Consider the following 16,045-nt stretch of genomic DNA (forward strand, 5'->3'; position numbering starts at 1 on the left):
ACCAACTAAGATAAATATTATTATTTTGTAGATTTATGAGTTTTACAAGAATTTTTATGGTAGTTTACTACAGGGATATTACAATTCATGATTAAGATGGATCTATATTAGTAATTAATTAATAATTAAATTAGCCTAGATCAATCTTAACTTTGAATCTACCAAGCGCCTAGAGGGATCAAATCTCTTTTCATTGTAGTGAAAAGAGATTTAATCACTCTCGGAGCTTGGTATATCTAGAGTTAAGATGGTTATAGGTTGGTTCTACTCATAGATAGGTGACAAGAACTATATGATGAGTTCATTATATTTTACCCTTATTGCTTTGAGGAGTGCTCCCCAGCCTAATATGGTAGAGATGTTGTAATGTCATGCTAAACAAGATTAAAATTAAAATTAATTTAAAAAAATATGTCTTAAATGATCCTGGCATACTCCTTGAATGATGTTTGAGCTTGGGCATTATATACTGCCCAGTCCTCTTTCGCGGTGCCAAATATATCTCCTTCGAGCTAGACCCAACTTATTAATAATGGGAGATCAACCCAGTTAGTTAATACAAGACATCAGATTAACAACTCGAATTTATGACACGAATCAATCCAATTGACTTACATCCTATCTATTATTTAAGGGTGCATAAATGCATAAATAAATAACCCTGCAAATCAAAATAAAAACTATAAAAACTAGGAGTGGCTAATGTTAGTGTGTTAAGGGTATGAGTGGGAAGAGGGCAATAAAATAAAATAAAAACCTAAAATTCTCGAGATGTTGTAATGTCTTGTTTAACATTTTGACTCGGTCAAAATAAAATAAAACTAAAACTAAAAAGAAAAACATAAAATTAATAAATAATTATTATAATTATAATTAATAATTAAACCAACCTAGATCCATCTTAACTTGGGATCTACCAAGTGCAGAGAGGGATCAAATCTCTTGAGATGCAAACCTCTTTTGCAATTAAAAGAGATTTGATCCCTCTCAGCACTTACTAGATCTAGAATTATGCTCGACCTAAGTTGCTTTCAATAAAAGAGAGAAAAGTGACAATCATATCAAATTGTCTCCTTAGGAAAGGAGATACTACAATTTCCTTATATTTTTTGGTTTAATCATAATCTATAAATATAATAAAAAAAAAATATCTTAAATTTATTTTGGGATTATTAAAATAAAAAATAAAAAATATTTTAAATTTATTTTGGAATTATTAATGTTAATTTTATAGTTGTAATCAAATTAATTTTAACAATAATTCACAATACTACCTTTATCACAATTAGTTTAGTTTATTTTAAGGGTAAGTTGTTGCATTTAATTAGAACCACGAGGTATCTACTTAGTCAACATGTTTCATAATGTGTTTGTTTGTGGCATATTAAAGAATACATCTAATCTCACTAGAAATTGATAAAAACTTCTCAAATCCTTTTGTTAAGCCCTCTTTTGCTAATACATTTTTTGATAAAAATAACCATTGTTTTTAATACATACTCCCTATCTTTACATATTCCCTTTTATGCTCTCAATATCTATAAACCCCACATCCTCATCTTCAATACCTACAATATATTGACTCTATTTTCACAACTTCAAAACTCCATTTATGAATGAATGTAAAATTTTACTAATATTCTTATGGATCTTATAACCTAAATGAAAAATAAGACTAGTAAGTGCCTTAAAGTAGCTTAAGTAATAACTATTTGGTTTATATACGAAAGGATTATTCACATATGAAAAAGTCCTTTAAAGTTGTTGTTGGTATATTTATCTAGAAATTGTTTAATTATGACATGCAATGACTTTTGTTAAGATCAGTTTTTCTACCTCTCTCCCCTTTATAAAAGGAGTTAGACATAATTGACATATATTCAATAGTGAGATAATGATCCCTTCCCCAAATCTAGAGGCAAATAAGTTATTTCTATCATGTAAACCCAATGAGATGTATGCAAATTTACTTGTAACCAACTTTAAAATAGATATTATATTTTGTATTTATAAGAGATTTTAAATTGTTTATTTTATATATTAAAAGAAGCCCATGGACAATGTTTTCATACGTGTTTTTAATATGCATAATCTTAAACTTATAACAATAATGTTTAGCCTATTCTAATCATTTAATCACATTCAAACATAGATATTAATTACCTAGTATTGGAATTAATAAATCTATGTTCAATTAAAAAAAGTATCCACTTAATGAAGTATACCCATTGATTTACTTATCTTTAAACAAATTCAAATAAACTAATTAATTAAATGAAATATAATACATGATTCACTAATTTTCAAACTTGCTTAGACCTCAAAATTGTTTTTCATTTAGCAAAGTATGCAATAGGTATTTGTTTTAAATCAGGTAATCAACCTTCTCCTAGGAAATTTAAAGAAAGAAAATTAAAATATGGCTTATTTGAGGTAAATAAAGCAGGTAATCAACTTTCTCTTAGTAAATTTAAAGAAAGAAAATTAAAATATGGCTTATTTGAGTTGAGTTGTGTTTGCATAGTAGAAATATCAAATATTTGCATTAATAATATAAATGGTGTAATATGACTTGTTTGACCTCAAAATTGTTTTTAATTTAGTAAAAGATACCACAGTTATTTGTTTTAAAGTAGGTAATCAACATTCTCTCACTAAATAAAGAAAGAAAATTAAAAAATTATTTGTTTATATGCATTTGCATAGTAAAAATACCAAACATTTGCATTAATATTACAAATGATGTTATAGTTGGACAATTAATTACATGTATTGAACATTAACATTTCCAAAATTCTAAGATGGTTTTATTTAAATAAAATTTTCAACTAAATGTCAAACAAATTTAAATATATCTATATAAATATTATTATTTTTATTATATATCAATTTTTAATTTTAAAAATATATAAAAAAAAAAAGTAATATCCATATAAATCTATCTTAATTTAATTTAAGATTAATCAAACTTTATAAAAACTCAAATTCTTTCGAATGCAAATTTTACCATATTGACACATATTCCATACAAAAGCATAACAATATATTAAAGCTGGTTCAAAATATCCTTCTGGTTGTCACAGGGTACCTAACAAGTGCGTTGATGACTGTAGATTGCTAGTTTAAGTCTGATTATACTATTTCTGAATACTTCACCATTTAAACAAAGGGCCCTCAACTCATTTTGCAGCTTCTTAATTTTGAACAGGACAAGAACCATTATGGCTCAAGATCAGAAGGAGGAGACTGGCAGCACAGAGAGGGGCATTGCCACCACATGATTTTCATTCCCTGTGAACACGATCTCACCGAATGAAAATACATTGATTGCTTCACTCACACTCAATTCGATATCCACTTCTTGGCTCTCCCCACTTTCAATTGTGAATGTGGAGGGGCTAACTCTCACCTCAACCCCCCTGGGGTTCACGACACAGGCTACAAAGTATTCCATGGTCAGCCCCACATTTGTCACAGTCCTCTTCACTGTGCGGGATCCGATGAGCCTTGACACAGTAATGGAAGGAAGGTTTAGGTCAGAAGGCCACTGCAACGAAGCTGTGCAGTTCTGCCCTGTTGCTTCTTTAACTGCTTCTGGATTCACGTTCGGTAATGAACACAGAAAGCTCATGTAGTCCTCGAATTCTGCCAGAAAGACAAGCCCCGGATCCAGAGCCGCTGCAGCATTGATAAATCCGCCTCCATAGTCGAATGGTGTAGCTGGGGTTAGATGGCTGATGTTAACTCCCTGGGCCATAATTGGTTTTCCCTTATTATCAATCTTTGATGCTGTAGTAATCATGGCAGAGGCTATCATGGCTGGGCTCCATGATGGGTTCAGCTGCTTTATTAGGGCTGCAATTCCAGCGATATGAGGGGTTGCCATGCTGGTACCAGACACCAGTGCGAATTTGTATCCTGCACATTATAAAAATAAGCTGCTCAAATTGCTGAGATGTCTGCACATTTGTAATCCAGATAAAATTAGGTATCCTTGAACAAGTTCTTAGGATTACTAAATAATAGAAATTCGCATGGAATGGGAAGGGGAAGTGAATGGCAACAAATAACTATATGGCCAATAAATGCATGGAGGATGCATGGAGGTTGTATATGTTTGTTGTTGGATTGCTGGGTTGCCAAAAGATGGGTATACACAGTTCTGTGCATTTATGGCCCAGTGGCATGCTAGTTATTTTCAGTCGAAGTGAATGGCTTTGGATGAATATTTTGCAGAATATTTGTCAATTATTTTATGTTTTAAATTTTATTTTTTTTAGAATTTAATAATATTATAATTATAAGTGAGATGGTGATTTTTGGTTTTTAAAATGTATTTTTTAATATATAAATAGATTTAGCATTTGAAAAAATCTATAGAGCATTTTGATTATGCAAATTACATAACTTAAATTTGTAATTTTAACAAATATCTATTTAATTTTTGACAAATCAAATCTCAAATTTGTAATTTGACAAAAAAAAAATTTAAAAACAAGCAAACAAACCAACAAACCAAAAAATTGTAATTTTTACAAATATCTGTCTAATTTTGAAAAAAAAAACAAAAAAAAAATGCATGGAAAAACTCCCAAACTAAGAAGAAAAGAGAAGAATAGTTAAACTACAACTCTTTTAATTCAAAAATCTTGATTTTGTAATTAGAAATCAAAGGTGTTAGTTCTGCCATCAGTTATCAAATAATAAATGGTACAGATTGTGGGTATCATTGATTCATAGATTATGGGGGTATGTGAGGATTTTGATTTGGTTTAAGTGATCAGGAAATTTAATTTCCTGGGATTGTAGGTAGCATAGCTTATGGGTATGTGAAGATTTTGATTTGGTTTAAGTGATGATAGCGTTTTCATTGGAATTGTGGGTGTGGGGGGGGAGGCGGGGGGGGGGTTTGATTAGTTTCAATTTAGATGATTGTGAGTGTGGGTGTTGTTAGTGATCATATAAAATAGTATGAATTGTGAGAGCCATCCATTATCGAATAAGAAATGACATAGTTTATGGTTTCAGTGATCAAATAACAAATGGTTCTTCAAGAAGATTGTGAGTGGTATAGATTATGGGGTGTGTGAGGATTTTGATTTGGTTTAAATGATCAAGGTGTTTGCATTAGGATTCTAGGTTAGGATTCTAGGTGTGTGAGGGGTTAGATTCATTTTAATTTAGATGATTGTGAGTGCGAATGTTGTGAGTGATCAAATAAATTTGCATAAGTTGTGAGTGTGAATGTTGTGAGTGATCAAATAAATTTGCATAAATTGTGAGTGCTATGAGTTATCAAATAATAAATGATATAGATTATGTGTTTTAATGATCCAATAACAAATGGTATAGATTGTGGGTGCCAGTAATCAAATAGCATTGTAATTATGATATAGATTGTGAAAATGTATAAAGAATTTGATTTGGTTTAAGTGATGAATACCTTTCAATATCTAAAATGTAAAAGTATGTAAGTGTATTTTATCAAATTAAATGATAACTGGTATTCTCGTTATGAATGCCTATCAATAAATATATAGAGAATTTGATCTAGTTTAAATGATAATAGGTGTTCTCACTTTGAATGTTCATCCTGATCCTGTTGAATTTGATCTAATTTAAATGATAGTAGGTGTTCTCATTGTGAATACATATGTTCATTGATGATTTACATTCTAAGTAAGTTAATTATTTAGATGTTTTGCAAAATGTTATCCTTTCCATTTTAAATTCAAATTGATATTCCATTCATATTAAGAAAATTTTCAAAGATATAGCAGATGTATGTACCTCTATTTCAAGATATAGGAGATGGATGTACCTCTGAGGATGCTATCAACGATGCTGTAAGGACTCCAGGCGGCCCATATGAGATAGCCAGGTGCAATAATATCAGGCTTCAAGACATCTGCAGCTTCTTGGTCGACATTAATGATGTCGGGGCCTCTGGATGAGAACCAAGTGACCATGGGTGCCTCTTCATTGAACGATGCGCGTCTTCCATCACCGATTGCTGCTTCTGCACCATAACTAACAACAACACCCTCTGGAGTTTTGTGTGTCAAAGAATTATAGTAATCCATCACAACCTGAATTGGGTAAACGTGCATGCCCACGTTAATGTCAAACATGAAAATAGTTTGGCATACTACTTTACTGATCTTATAGTGACAAATTAGATGAAATCACCTTAGAGTCAGCTATCTTGGGAATCATTATGCCAGGAATTGAAAAGGGAATGGGCTCTGCCACAAAGTCCCCGTATGTGGGATTTGCCAAGAGAATGAAACCCAATGCACCAAGGCTTTTAGCAGTCTCTTGAATGGCAGAAATTTGAGACCGCATGGTGTAGAAGCCCGAGGAGAAGAGGCATATCAACAAACTACCCTCAACCATAGATTTGTTCAGAGCCTGTGGATGTTGGCATTCTTCATAATATGGTGTTGTCCTGGGAGACTGTTCAGTTCTTTTCAGTGCGTCAGTAGCCAACACAAGCCTGAAGAGAAACATGCCATTTCCAGGAGTTGGGCCTGTCCAACGACAATACGAAAAGCCAGCCTTTACCAACAGGAAATAGTATCTTTGGATCCAGATAAGAAGCAAGGTGCTCTGCAGATTCATCCTATTGCCAAAAAACTAACAAATCATAGTAACTTGCACAATTAATTATATTTTACAAAATATTAATATTTAAATAATTAGTATGATTTTATGTTAATCTTGTTAATTGAGTTTATCTGAAATTTTCCGTGATATGATAAGTTTTGATGCAACGATTTTGATAAAAAAAAATTGACAAATCTTTTAAATGAACTTCTATTTATTTTGAAAGTAATACAATGAACTTTTTCATATAATTCCATTTTTGAACTCTAATGTAAATGCAACCCTTGTTGTTGAGAATGAGTAATGACTTTAAAAAATAAAAAAACACTACTGCTACTACTTGCCTGATAGTCCTACTCCTTTGACAGTCTGACCGTTTCCCATGCATAGAGTGTTTGTATAAGTTCTGTCGATAAGGCTTGCACCTACAGTCATAATCCAGGGACTGAAAGACAAGATGGATGATGCGTCTGGACCACTGTTACCAGCTGCTTGAACAACGAAAATGCCTGCCCTCTGGGCGAATAGAAGTGCAATGTCAAACACGTTAAGAAAAGTGACTGCGCCTTTTGGAGGCGTATTTGGTCCGATAGACAATGAAAGAATGTCTACCCCATCTTGAGTGGCCTGCAAAGACCATATTAGCTCTTAATTGTACAGTAAATTAAATCAGTATTCCACAAATAATTAGCTATGCTACCAGTAACTGTGACTGGACATTAAACCAAACTACAAAGACATGAATATACTTGATCGATTGCTGCAACAACATCTGCCACAGCTCCTACGTCGGGATATATGGCTTTGTACACAGCGATCCTGAATATAAACAGGAAAGGGAATAGTTACTGATAAGAGTAAAAAAAAATGAAGTAGATTAACTTGTATAATTTGCCAGACAGAATATTTGGGGAACAACTTGACAACTATGATACTCTGTTGAGGTCAAGTTCTACTAGTATTAAAATATAATTGAAGCAGAACATTGCTAAGAAGGATTCATATATTAGATATCATTTTTGGGATTCAACTGCTTTAAGTAAGTCATTAAAATAGTCCATGGTGTTGATGAGAAGTTTTCTAATTGGAACATTGTATATATTGCGGGGACATATCAATTTAGTGATTGCAATTGTAAAGTTATGGTATTTATTGCTTTATGAAAGTTGGAAAATGATTTTAATCAGTGTATATGAATCACTATTTTTTATTAATGTGGTTGTGTTAGTTGAATATGGGGAGGATCAATATACCTTGGTTGATTATAGTCAAGTTATGGTTGATGAAAGTTGACCATGGTTATTGAGGGTTGATTATGATTGACTATGGTATGGTTGACAAGTTAATCATTGTTGAACTAGGGTAGATGAGGATTAACCATTGATGACTATGATTGACAAAGGTTGATTATAATAAACTATGGTTACTGGCTTAACCATGGTTGATCCGAGTAGATGAGGATTAACCATTGATGACCATGATTGACAAAGGTTGACTATAATAAACTATGGTTAATGGCTTAACCATAGTTGATTAGGGGTAGATGAGGATTGACCATTGGTGACCATGATCCACAAAGGTTAATGATAATAAATCATGGTTAATGGATAAATATGGTTGACCAAAAATAAAATGAGGATTGATTGTTATTGACCATAGTGGACAAAGGTTGACGATAATAAATTATAGTTACTAATTGAATGATAATAAATCATGGTTAATGGATAAACATGGTTGACCAAAAATAAAATGAAAATTGACTGTTATTGACCATAGTAGACAAAGGTTGACCATAGTAAATTATAGTTACTGATTGAATATTGTTAAGCTGATTAGACTATAGTTGAACATAATAATGTCTGATTAAAAAAGTTATATTCTATTTTGTAAGAACTGAAATTAATTATGAATTAATTTGCTTCTTGATCTGAATCAGGATTTACCTAGCACGAGGTGCCATGCCACTGGCTGTACCATAGTTGAATCCATTTGAAATAACTTGCACTCCTGAGTTTCCAGCCGCAGTTGATGCTGTGTGGCTGAAAGTCCCATGCCAAAACAGCCAGCTTGATCCATCAAAATTTATTATGCCTCAACTTCCTAGAAATACTAAAATTTGCGAGATTCAATCCAATAGCGAGGCAGGGGAACAGATATTTGCCTGCCATGGCCGGTTGCATCGAAAGGAGAAAGAATATCTATGGACGTATTGATTGGGATCTCAGCCCTTGCACCAGCAGCAAAGTACCTGGCTGAGACAATCTTTCCATTACAGGATCCAGCGGGAAAATAAGGACCAACGTCGCATTTTCCAGTGAAATATGGAAGCGGAGGATAAGATTCGTTGCGAAAGCTGGGATGAGTGGGATTGATCCCTGTATCCACAAATCCTATGACGATGTCTTCTCCAGCATTATATATTCCCCCATTTGCAGCCCATGGTCCTCCGGGCAGACCAAGATATTTAGGAGTATAAGTTGTCATCAGCCGAACTCCACGGTCTTTTTCCACGTGTCTCACTCCTTTGGCCTTCCTCAATTTCTCAGCCTGCATACACAGATAACTTTCAGGTTTTCCCAATACCAAACACACATTTCCTGATAAACTAGAGTGATAAGAGACATGGGTAGAAAATTTTTAGATTTTTTTAATCTAGTGGGAAATTGATTCTAAATACTAAAATTTTAGAGGTCGTTGGTGATAAACTTGTTTTTATATTGCTTGTATCTTCTTATATTATAAATTTCGGAATAGTGGTTACACAAATTTGAATATCATTTAGAATGAGAAAATCTAGAAAATCTAATATTATTAGAATACGAAATTTATAGTTCACTTTAAAAATATCTATTTTATATTTATTTAAATATATATTTTATTGGTATATGGGTTACATATACAGAATTTGCCATCATTATAATTTTACAAAATATTAAATTAATTATAATTAATCAATTTAGATATTTTATGTTGATTTGAGTGTTTATTTTGGAATAGTATTTCCAAAAATTTAATTTATCAATAATTATTAGGTAAATAATAGAGATTTAATCTCCATAGATACTCACTTATGGAATATTCTTAATAATAGCTAAGAAAAAAATTGAGATTATCTCAAAAGTAATTATTTCTTTTTTGCTTTTTCAATTTAATTATTAAAAAATATCATATAGAAGTATTACATTTCCATTTCATTTTTATTTATAATATTGAACTCTTTTTTTTATTGTTATTTTGCTATGTTTTATTGTTATATTTTTTAAAATGTTTAATTCATATATTAACTCTTTTATAATTATTGATAATAATAATTTTCAAAATAATTATAATTTAGTTTAATTTTTGAGTTTTTTTTAATCTTATTTTGATTGCAAAATTTTTACATCCAACCAATATGGATCAAAGTCAACCAAAATCAATTTTTAAATTTGTTCCATCCCAGCTGCATGGTCGAATCTGCAATCTTGATATAAGCTTAATCTTATATTTGGGACATGCATCAGATTAAGTGCATGCATCGCAGATACTGCAATTTTGGCATAAGCAATTTTATATTTAAGACATCTTTACAGATAAAGCAACTTTATATTTAGGACATTTTTATGTGAATTGCAAATTCCATGCATTCAATGATATAAACTCACTTTAAATAAAGTATTAAATAAATTATAACTCACCAAACTTTGTAGTATAAAGTCAAAACATTCTGTATTCAAAACTAATAGTTTAAACAATTTACCATCCACAGAATGGCATCCCATTTTATATCCATAATTAAATCTACAATCTATATAAACTCACTTTAAATAAAATATTAAAAAAATTATAATTCACCAAATTTTATAATATAAAATCAAAACATTCTGTATTCAATGTTAATAGTTTAAACAATTTACCATCCACAAAATGTAAAAAAATACCTTCTACTTCCATTCCAAAACAACAATAAAAATCACCCCACTTTTAAAATAATTATAATCAACCCATTTATTTTATATCTGTTTTACTTTCTTTTAATAAAAACCAATTCCATTCCATCTTTTGAAGGAAAACCCAGAAGGTATATGATTAAAAAAATCCGACGCTACTGTTTAATCAGCAGGACGTATATCAGAGGTTACTTTCTTGTAATAAAATCAATACTATTCCATCTCTGGAAGGAAATCCCAGAAGGTATATAATTAAAAAAACTGACACTACTGTTTAATCAGCGGGAGGTATATCAGAGTTTACTTTCTTATAATAAAAATCAATACTATTCCAACTTTTGAAGGAAAACCCAGAAGGTATATAATAAAAAAAATCTTAGACTACTGTTTAATCAGCAGGATGTATATCAGAGTTTTAAGAGTTTGTTACATCTATAACCAGATAGCTTTAAAAACCAATACTCCCTATTCTTAATACCATGGAGTAAATACATTCCAAAAATATAGCTCAACGCTTCTTCCATGGAGTAAATACATTCTAAAAATATAGCTCAACGCTTCTTCCTTTCCTGTGTGGCTCGTGGAAATATAGCAAAATGCCTTTTTCTCTGAGGAATGTGTAGTCTGAAACTCATACATTATACAATCCGGATTGAGTTGCTTTTAATTCAATTATGAAATAAAAATCTATAACAAAAATGAATAGAAACAAATTTAAGCAAAGATGGGATCACCTAATTCCAGTAATAGAAAAGAGCAAAAACATTGGGTGTCTATCCAACTTCAATTCTAAAATCGTTGCAGACACTAATCTACCAGGATGTGCTATTGTGGGTTTCTTAGGAGTTTTGGTAATGAATGAAAAAAAATACACGTCACCTGCTCAGGAGATGTATGCAGTGCAAAGCCATTGATGAGGTGATGATAACTGTAGAGCTTTCTGTAACTCCCCATCTCCAAAGTGCTCTCAAGAAGTTGGTCATGAGATTCTACCAGATATTTTACGTATGCTTTCGTTTTTTCACTGCAATTCAACATATATATCATATAATTTGCATACTTAACTTTGTTACCATCCATTTAATGCCCAAATGAAATCTGTATGTATATATACCTTGTAACGTCCACTTTTCTTCTCTGAGAAACTTTAGTGCCCACCGTTCCTTGGCAGGCAACCACAATAGGATCTCCTTCCATTAAAACCATGAAAATGTCCCTATCATCTGCTGCCAGAAGCTCACAACTATCTAGAGTAAACAACACTAGAAGTGCCAGGCAGGTAACCCATAATGCAGTTCTCATTTTGCAACAGGTAGTTACTAAACAAAACATAAAGATGACAGATATGTTTCAGACAACTGGGTGGCCAAAGAAGGCAGATACTCTTGGGTAACAATGCAGATGCTTGGATGGATATATATATATATATATGCTTTTTCTTCATTTATCAGTGTTAACGTGTGTGTGGAGGTATGCAGTTTAGTGCATGATTGGGCTGTGACAGTCCATAATAGCCGTTAGAAAATGATAAAAAGGAAACCAGAGACTGTGGAATACATGTGACGAGTAAGCACGGGGATGAGAATATCAACTGCCGTTACAATTCATACACGCGTTCGACATGAACAAGAAACGTTGCCCTGAAATGTTCGACAGCAATCTTTCTGTTGCCGAATGAAAGTGATTTGACTGTTGCACATGCATTTATTGCCACAAAATAGAAGAAGAATAAGATCGCAGCTATGAACATTTTGTTCAATGCCTAGGATTATGGTTTTCCAAAAATTGTGCTCATCTCCCGTTAAAAAGCAACCTGCAGAAACCTGACCTACGCTTCTACAAAAAGAAGTGTTGACATTTGAAAAAGTTATTTGCAGGATGTTCCCAAACTCTGGTATCTTGTATCCTTGTGTGACAGAAGGTGCACTGCGGTTAACCATGTAATAATGATAATATTAAATAATATATTTAATATTATCATTATACAAATAATGGTTTTTTTTTCTTTATTTTCAATGGTTTAATTAAGATTTGGCATCTTTATGATATCTCTTTTTGAGCTATAAGGGGTTTTGCTCTAGAGTTTGAAGCAATTTTGGAAAGTCTTTTATCTTCCATGTTATTTATCTTGTTTTTGTACATTACATACCTAGTCATCATAGTCCTCTCAAATGGGGGAAAGGCTCACTTCTATGAGGAGGATAGGACAACACTTTTGTAAAGCCTCTTGTCGTCTATGTTAGTGATCTTGTTCCTATACATTAGGTACCTAGTCATAGTCATGCTCTTAATCAAAGAGGAAAGCCTCATTTCTATGATGAGGGTAGGATATGGCGTATTACCAATAATTTGGCGATTATAAGTTATTAAATTCTATTGTATCTTTCTTCATGATTCTCTAGAGAGAGTACATCCTCAAATTTCACATCCATATAAGATAAAAGAAGTGATGAGAGACTTAGAGGAATTTTTTCATATCCTGACCAAAGGTCCATTGATTTACAAATGTTTCCAAACCCATGATAATCTCTCCACCTTTTGTTTGTCATTTTCTCAATGCTATAGTTAAAGTTGAGCTTCTTAAGAAATCAGTTTCAAGATATTTGTATGAAGGCGCTTCCTCCAAGCTATTGTTCTCACATATAAAAGTATCATAAGTGATGTTTTTGGATTTTATTATCATATCCTTTGTTTTCTTAGTGTTAATAGTCATATAGGCAATAGAGAAAAATGTTTGAGAATTCTTAGTTGCTTATTGAAATCATCGAGAATGCTAACCATAAGAACAATATCAATAGTGTAACAAAGCAGGTGACTATTACTAGCAAGAATCTAGCGGACATAACCTATTTCTTCCAAAAAGTCTTCAAACTTGTCAATGTATGTGCCAAAAAGGGTAGGGGACAAGCGACAACCTTGTTTGGCTTCTATATTATAGTTAAATTCTTCTGACCAACCCTCAATGTTCCTAAACTTGGCAATAATGTTTTCATACAAATTTACCACAACAACTCGTAACTCAATAGGAACTTTTAGCTCTTCTAATATATTCCATTGATTGGTCCTAGGTACTATATTAAAAAAATTTATAAATTCAATGAAACAACATATGATATTGGTTTTGCTATTGCAACACTTCTCCTTAATGATCCTAAGCATAACATGGTGGTCAAAAATGGAATGATGGCTACTAAATTTAGTCTAGCCTTCAGTTCTTTTACCATGGATTTTTAGCCATATGTTGATCATCTTTTCCAAAATAATTCCATATAGCTTGGCTAAAATTATGTTAATCAGGAAATTAAGAGTAGAAAGGGTGATGATAGTCACTACTAGGGTTTGAGACTGTAAACCTTGACATCGTTGCAACAAGCGACCATACCTACCATGCAATCGATCATACATCCCAAGGGTAGGCCAACTGACAGGAAAATGAGTGCGGTAGCAAGGGGGAGAGATCCCCTCTTATAAGGATGCGACGGCTGGAGAAACAAGAAATCATGGGTCTACAGCGACAGGGCAGCAAGGAGGCGGCAGCAAAGGACCTTTGGTTCTAGGCGTGTTACATGGAATTTGCATCTACGAATAAACACATTTTCCCTAGGTGGGTGACTACACCTAGAACAATAGAAAGAAAGTAGTTTAACCTTTTCTTATAGAAGATAGATGAGATGGAGGAACTTACTTGTAGTCTTTCGCTTCCTTGATCTCTTTTGAATCGCTCCTGTCGCTCCCACTTGAACTAAATCCACTCAAAGGGTACCTGTATCAAGAGAAATAGAAACAAGTAATGATCAAAGCGTACATGATCTATCTACTTTAAAACAATGGAATAGAAGACACTGAAACACATAATCATCACAGATATGAACAATCATATGAGAAAAGGAATAAACTCTTTATTAATGTAGAAGAAAGAGTATCACCCAATACAGTTCGATCCTGTGCCACTCCTCCAGCTTCAATCCAACCCTCGCCACACCAAAATCACACTACTCCAGCAGCATAACATTTTTTAACATAAACTCAAATCTCAAACCAACAAAATTTCCTTACAAACTTCAAATTCTATCCCCATGATCACTATGATGAGTGTTCAATTTATAGGTAATGGAGGTGGTTTTTTCATAAATGAGGGTATTGAATGGCCTTCCAAACTTAGAGTTAGTTTCCATTGAGTAAGAGATGAGAGGAGAGGAGGTTAATGGATCCTTAGCCTATTCAATTTCGATCTCATAGGAGGAGATAAGAGATGGGATCCTTCTAGAATCATCTAGAATCAAGGAATATTCCCATAACCATATGCAAATTTTGCTCAATCTCACCCAGCGTAGGTCAAAGAGAACCTAAGTGCACTATAGTGCAGGCCAGAATGGGCCTACCTGCTCTGCAGCGCATTTACCCCTGACTAAGGCTACGACATTGTCCCAAGGAAGCATTTCAGCAAGGCTTCAGGCCAGGAAACTTTCTTAGAAGGAAGCATTCAATGAGTTGACTTGTCTAAGGCATGTAACAACTAAATTAGGGTTTGATGAGCCCTAATTGTACTGATCTGAATATCGGGAGTGATGTGCCCAAATAGACCTGTAACAGTTGCCCCCTAAAGCATGAAGTTGAAAATGATAATGTCGAGTGATATGCTTTATGATGTGACAGAGAGGATCTGAAGAGGATAATGACCTACATCAATTACAATACATAGCATCATGATGTTTTGAATTTTTTCATGAATTGTTGAGGCAAGGCATACCCATACTCAGCATATAAAATTTTCATTACATGTACATAGATATTTGTCTACAAATATAGACCCATGATAGGATGACCATCAGTGTAAAGCCATTGTACAGATGATTTAGTACTCTCCTGAAATTGCAGCCCAGATGGATGAAACTAGATCCAGGGTCTTCTATCTCGTCCAATCATTCGCTCAAGTATGAGTCTAACCATGTGAATATGTGATCTGAAGTCGAACATGGGAAGACACCATCTAATTACCAGCCGATGATGTAAGCTATTAACAGACGCGAGAGAGATCAACGATAATGATAATGATTTTCAAGGTACTACAGTACATTCTATATGGTTTGAATAGATGTTTTGATGTCGAACACCATACAAAGTCTTTCGGTCGAAGGCCAGTGATGTAAACCTATCGTCGAAAGCGAGAAACTTGCCATTGATGTACACAAGCCCCAAGGTACTGAAAGGGTGTTTCTAAGCCAACTTCTTAGATAATGTGTTGATGTCGACAAGAAGCGACTCGTCACAGGAGGGCCTTGATGTATCCCTCATTAACGACACGAAATGAGTGTAATGATTTTGGAGACGGAATGTGACTGACGACACAAGGTTTAGAAATGGCGTTCATGAAAATGAAGGTTTATGAGTGTTAGCTACCTATACCAATAGGTTTCATATTTCATGATTGGCAAAGAAAGTTCCAAATATGCTCTGCTTTGGTGATGCAAAGATCCCATATTTCCAATGAGAAAACAATGTGTGTATAT

General features: G+C 33.1%; 1 protein-coding gene across 1 annotated transcript; it reads right to left on the reverse strand.

Annotated features, from left to right (window-relative positions):
- Positions 1 to 3,058: 3,058 nt before the first annotated feature.
- ALE1 (PA-domain containing subtilase family protein) lies at positions 3,059 to 11,915 on the reverse strand. Its single transcript, XM_089448061.1, has 9 exons — positions 11,650 to 11,915; positions 11,415 to 11,559; positions 8,768 to 9,153; positions 8,550 to 8,645; positions 7,356 to 7,425; positions 6,947 to 7,233; positions 6,190 to 6,607; positions 5,822 to 6,089; positions 3,059 to 3,918 (listed from the first exon to the last, which is right to left on the reverse strand). Exons 1-9 carry the CDS (start codon positions 11,865 to 11,867, stop codon positions 3,233 to 3,235), a joined length of 2,574 nt encoding a protein of 857 aa, XP_089304187.1. The 5' UTR covers positions 11,868 to 11,915; the 3' UTR covers positions 3,059 to 3,232.
- Positions 11,916 to 16,045: the final 4,130 nt, after the last annotated feature.

Source organism: Pinus tabuliformis, chromosome X (genome assembly GCF_031772625.1).
Source record: "Pinus tabuliformis cultivar Carrire ecotype Pingquan chromosome X, CPIR1, whole genome shotgun sequence".
Taxonomy (NCBI): domain Eukaryota; kingdom Viridiplantae; phylum Streptophyta; class Pinopsida; order Pinales; family Pinaceae; genus Pinus; species Pinus tabuliformis.

Coding starts and splice junctions, on each gene's coding strand:
- ALE1 (XM_089448061.1), bottom strand. CDS start 11,867: ATGTTTTGTTTAGTAACTACCTGTTGCAAAATGAGAACTGCATTATGG. Junction 7,234..7,355: donor TTGTTGCAGCAATCGATCAA/GTATATTCATGT, acceptor TGGTCTTTGCAG/GCCACTCAAGATGGGGTAGA. Junction 6,608..6,946: donor GGAGTAGGACTATCAGGCAA/GTAGTAGCAGTA, acceptor GAATCTGCAGAG/CACCTTGCTTCTTATCTGGA.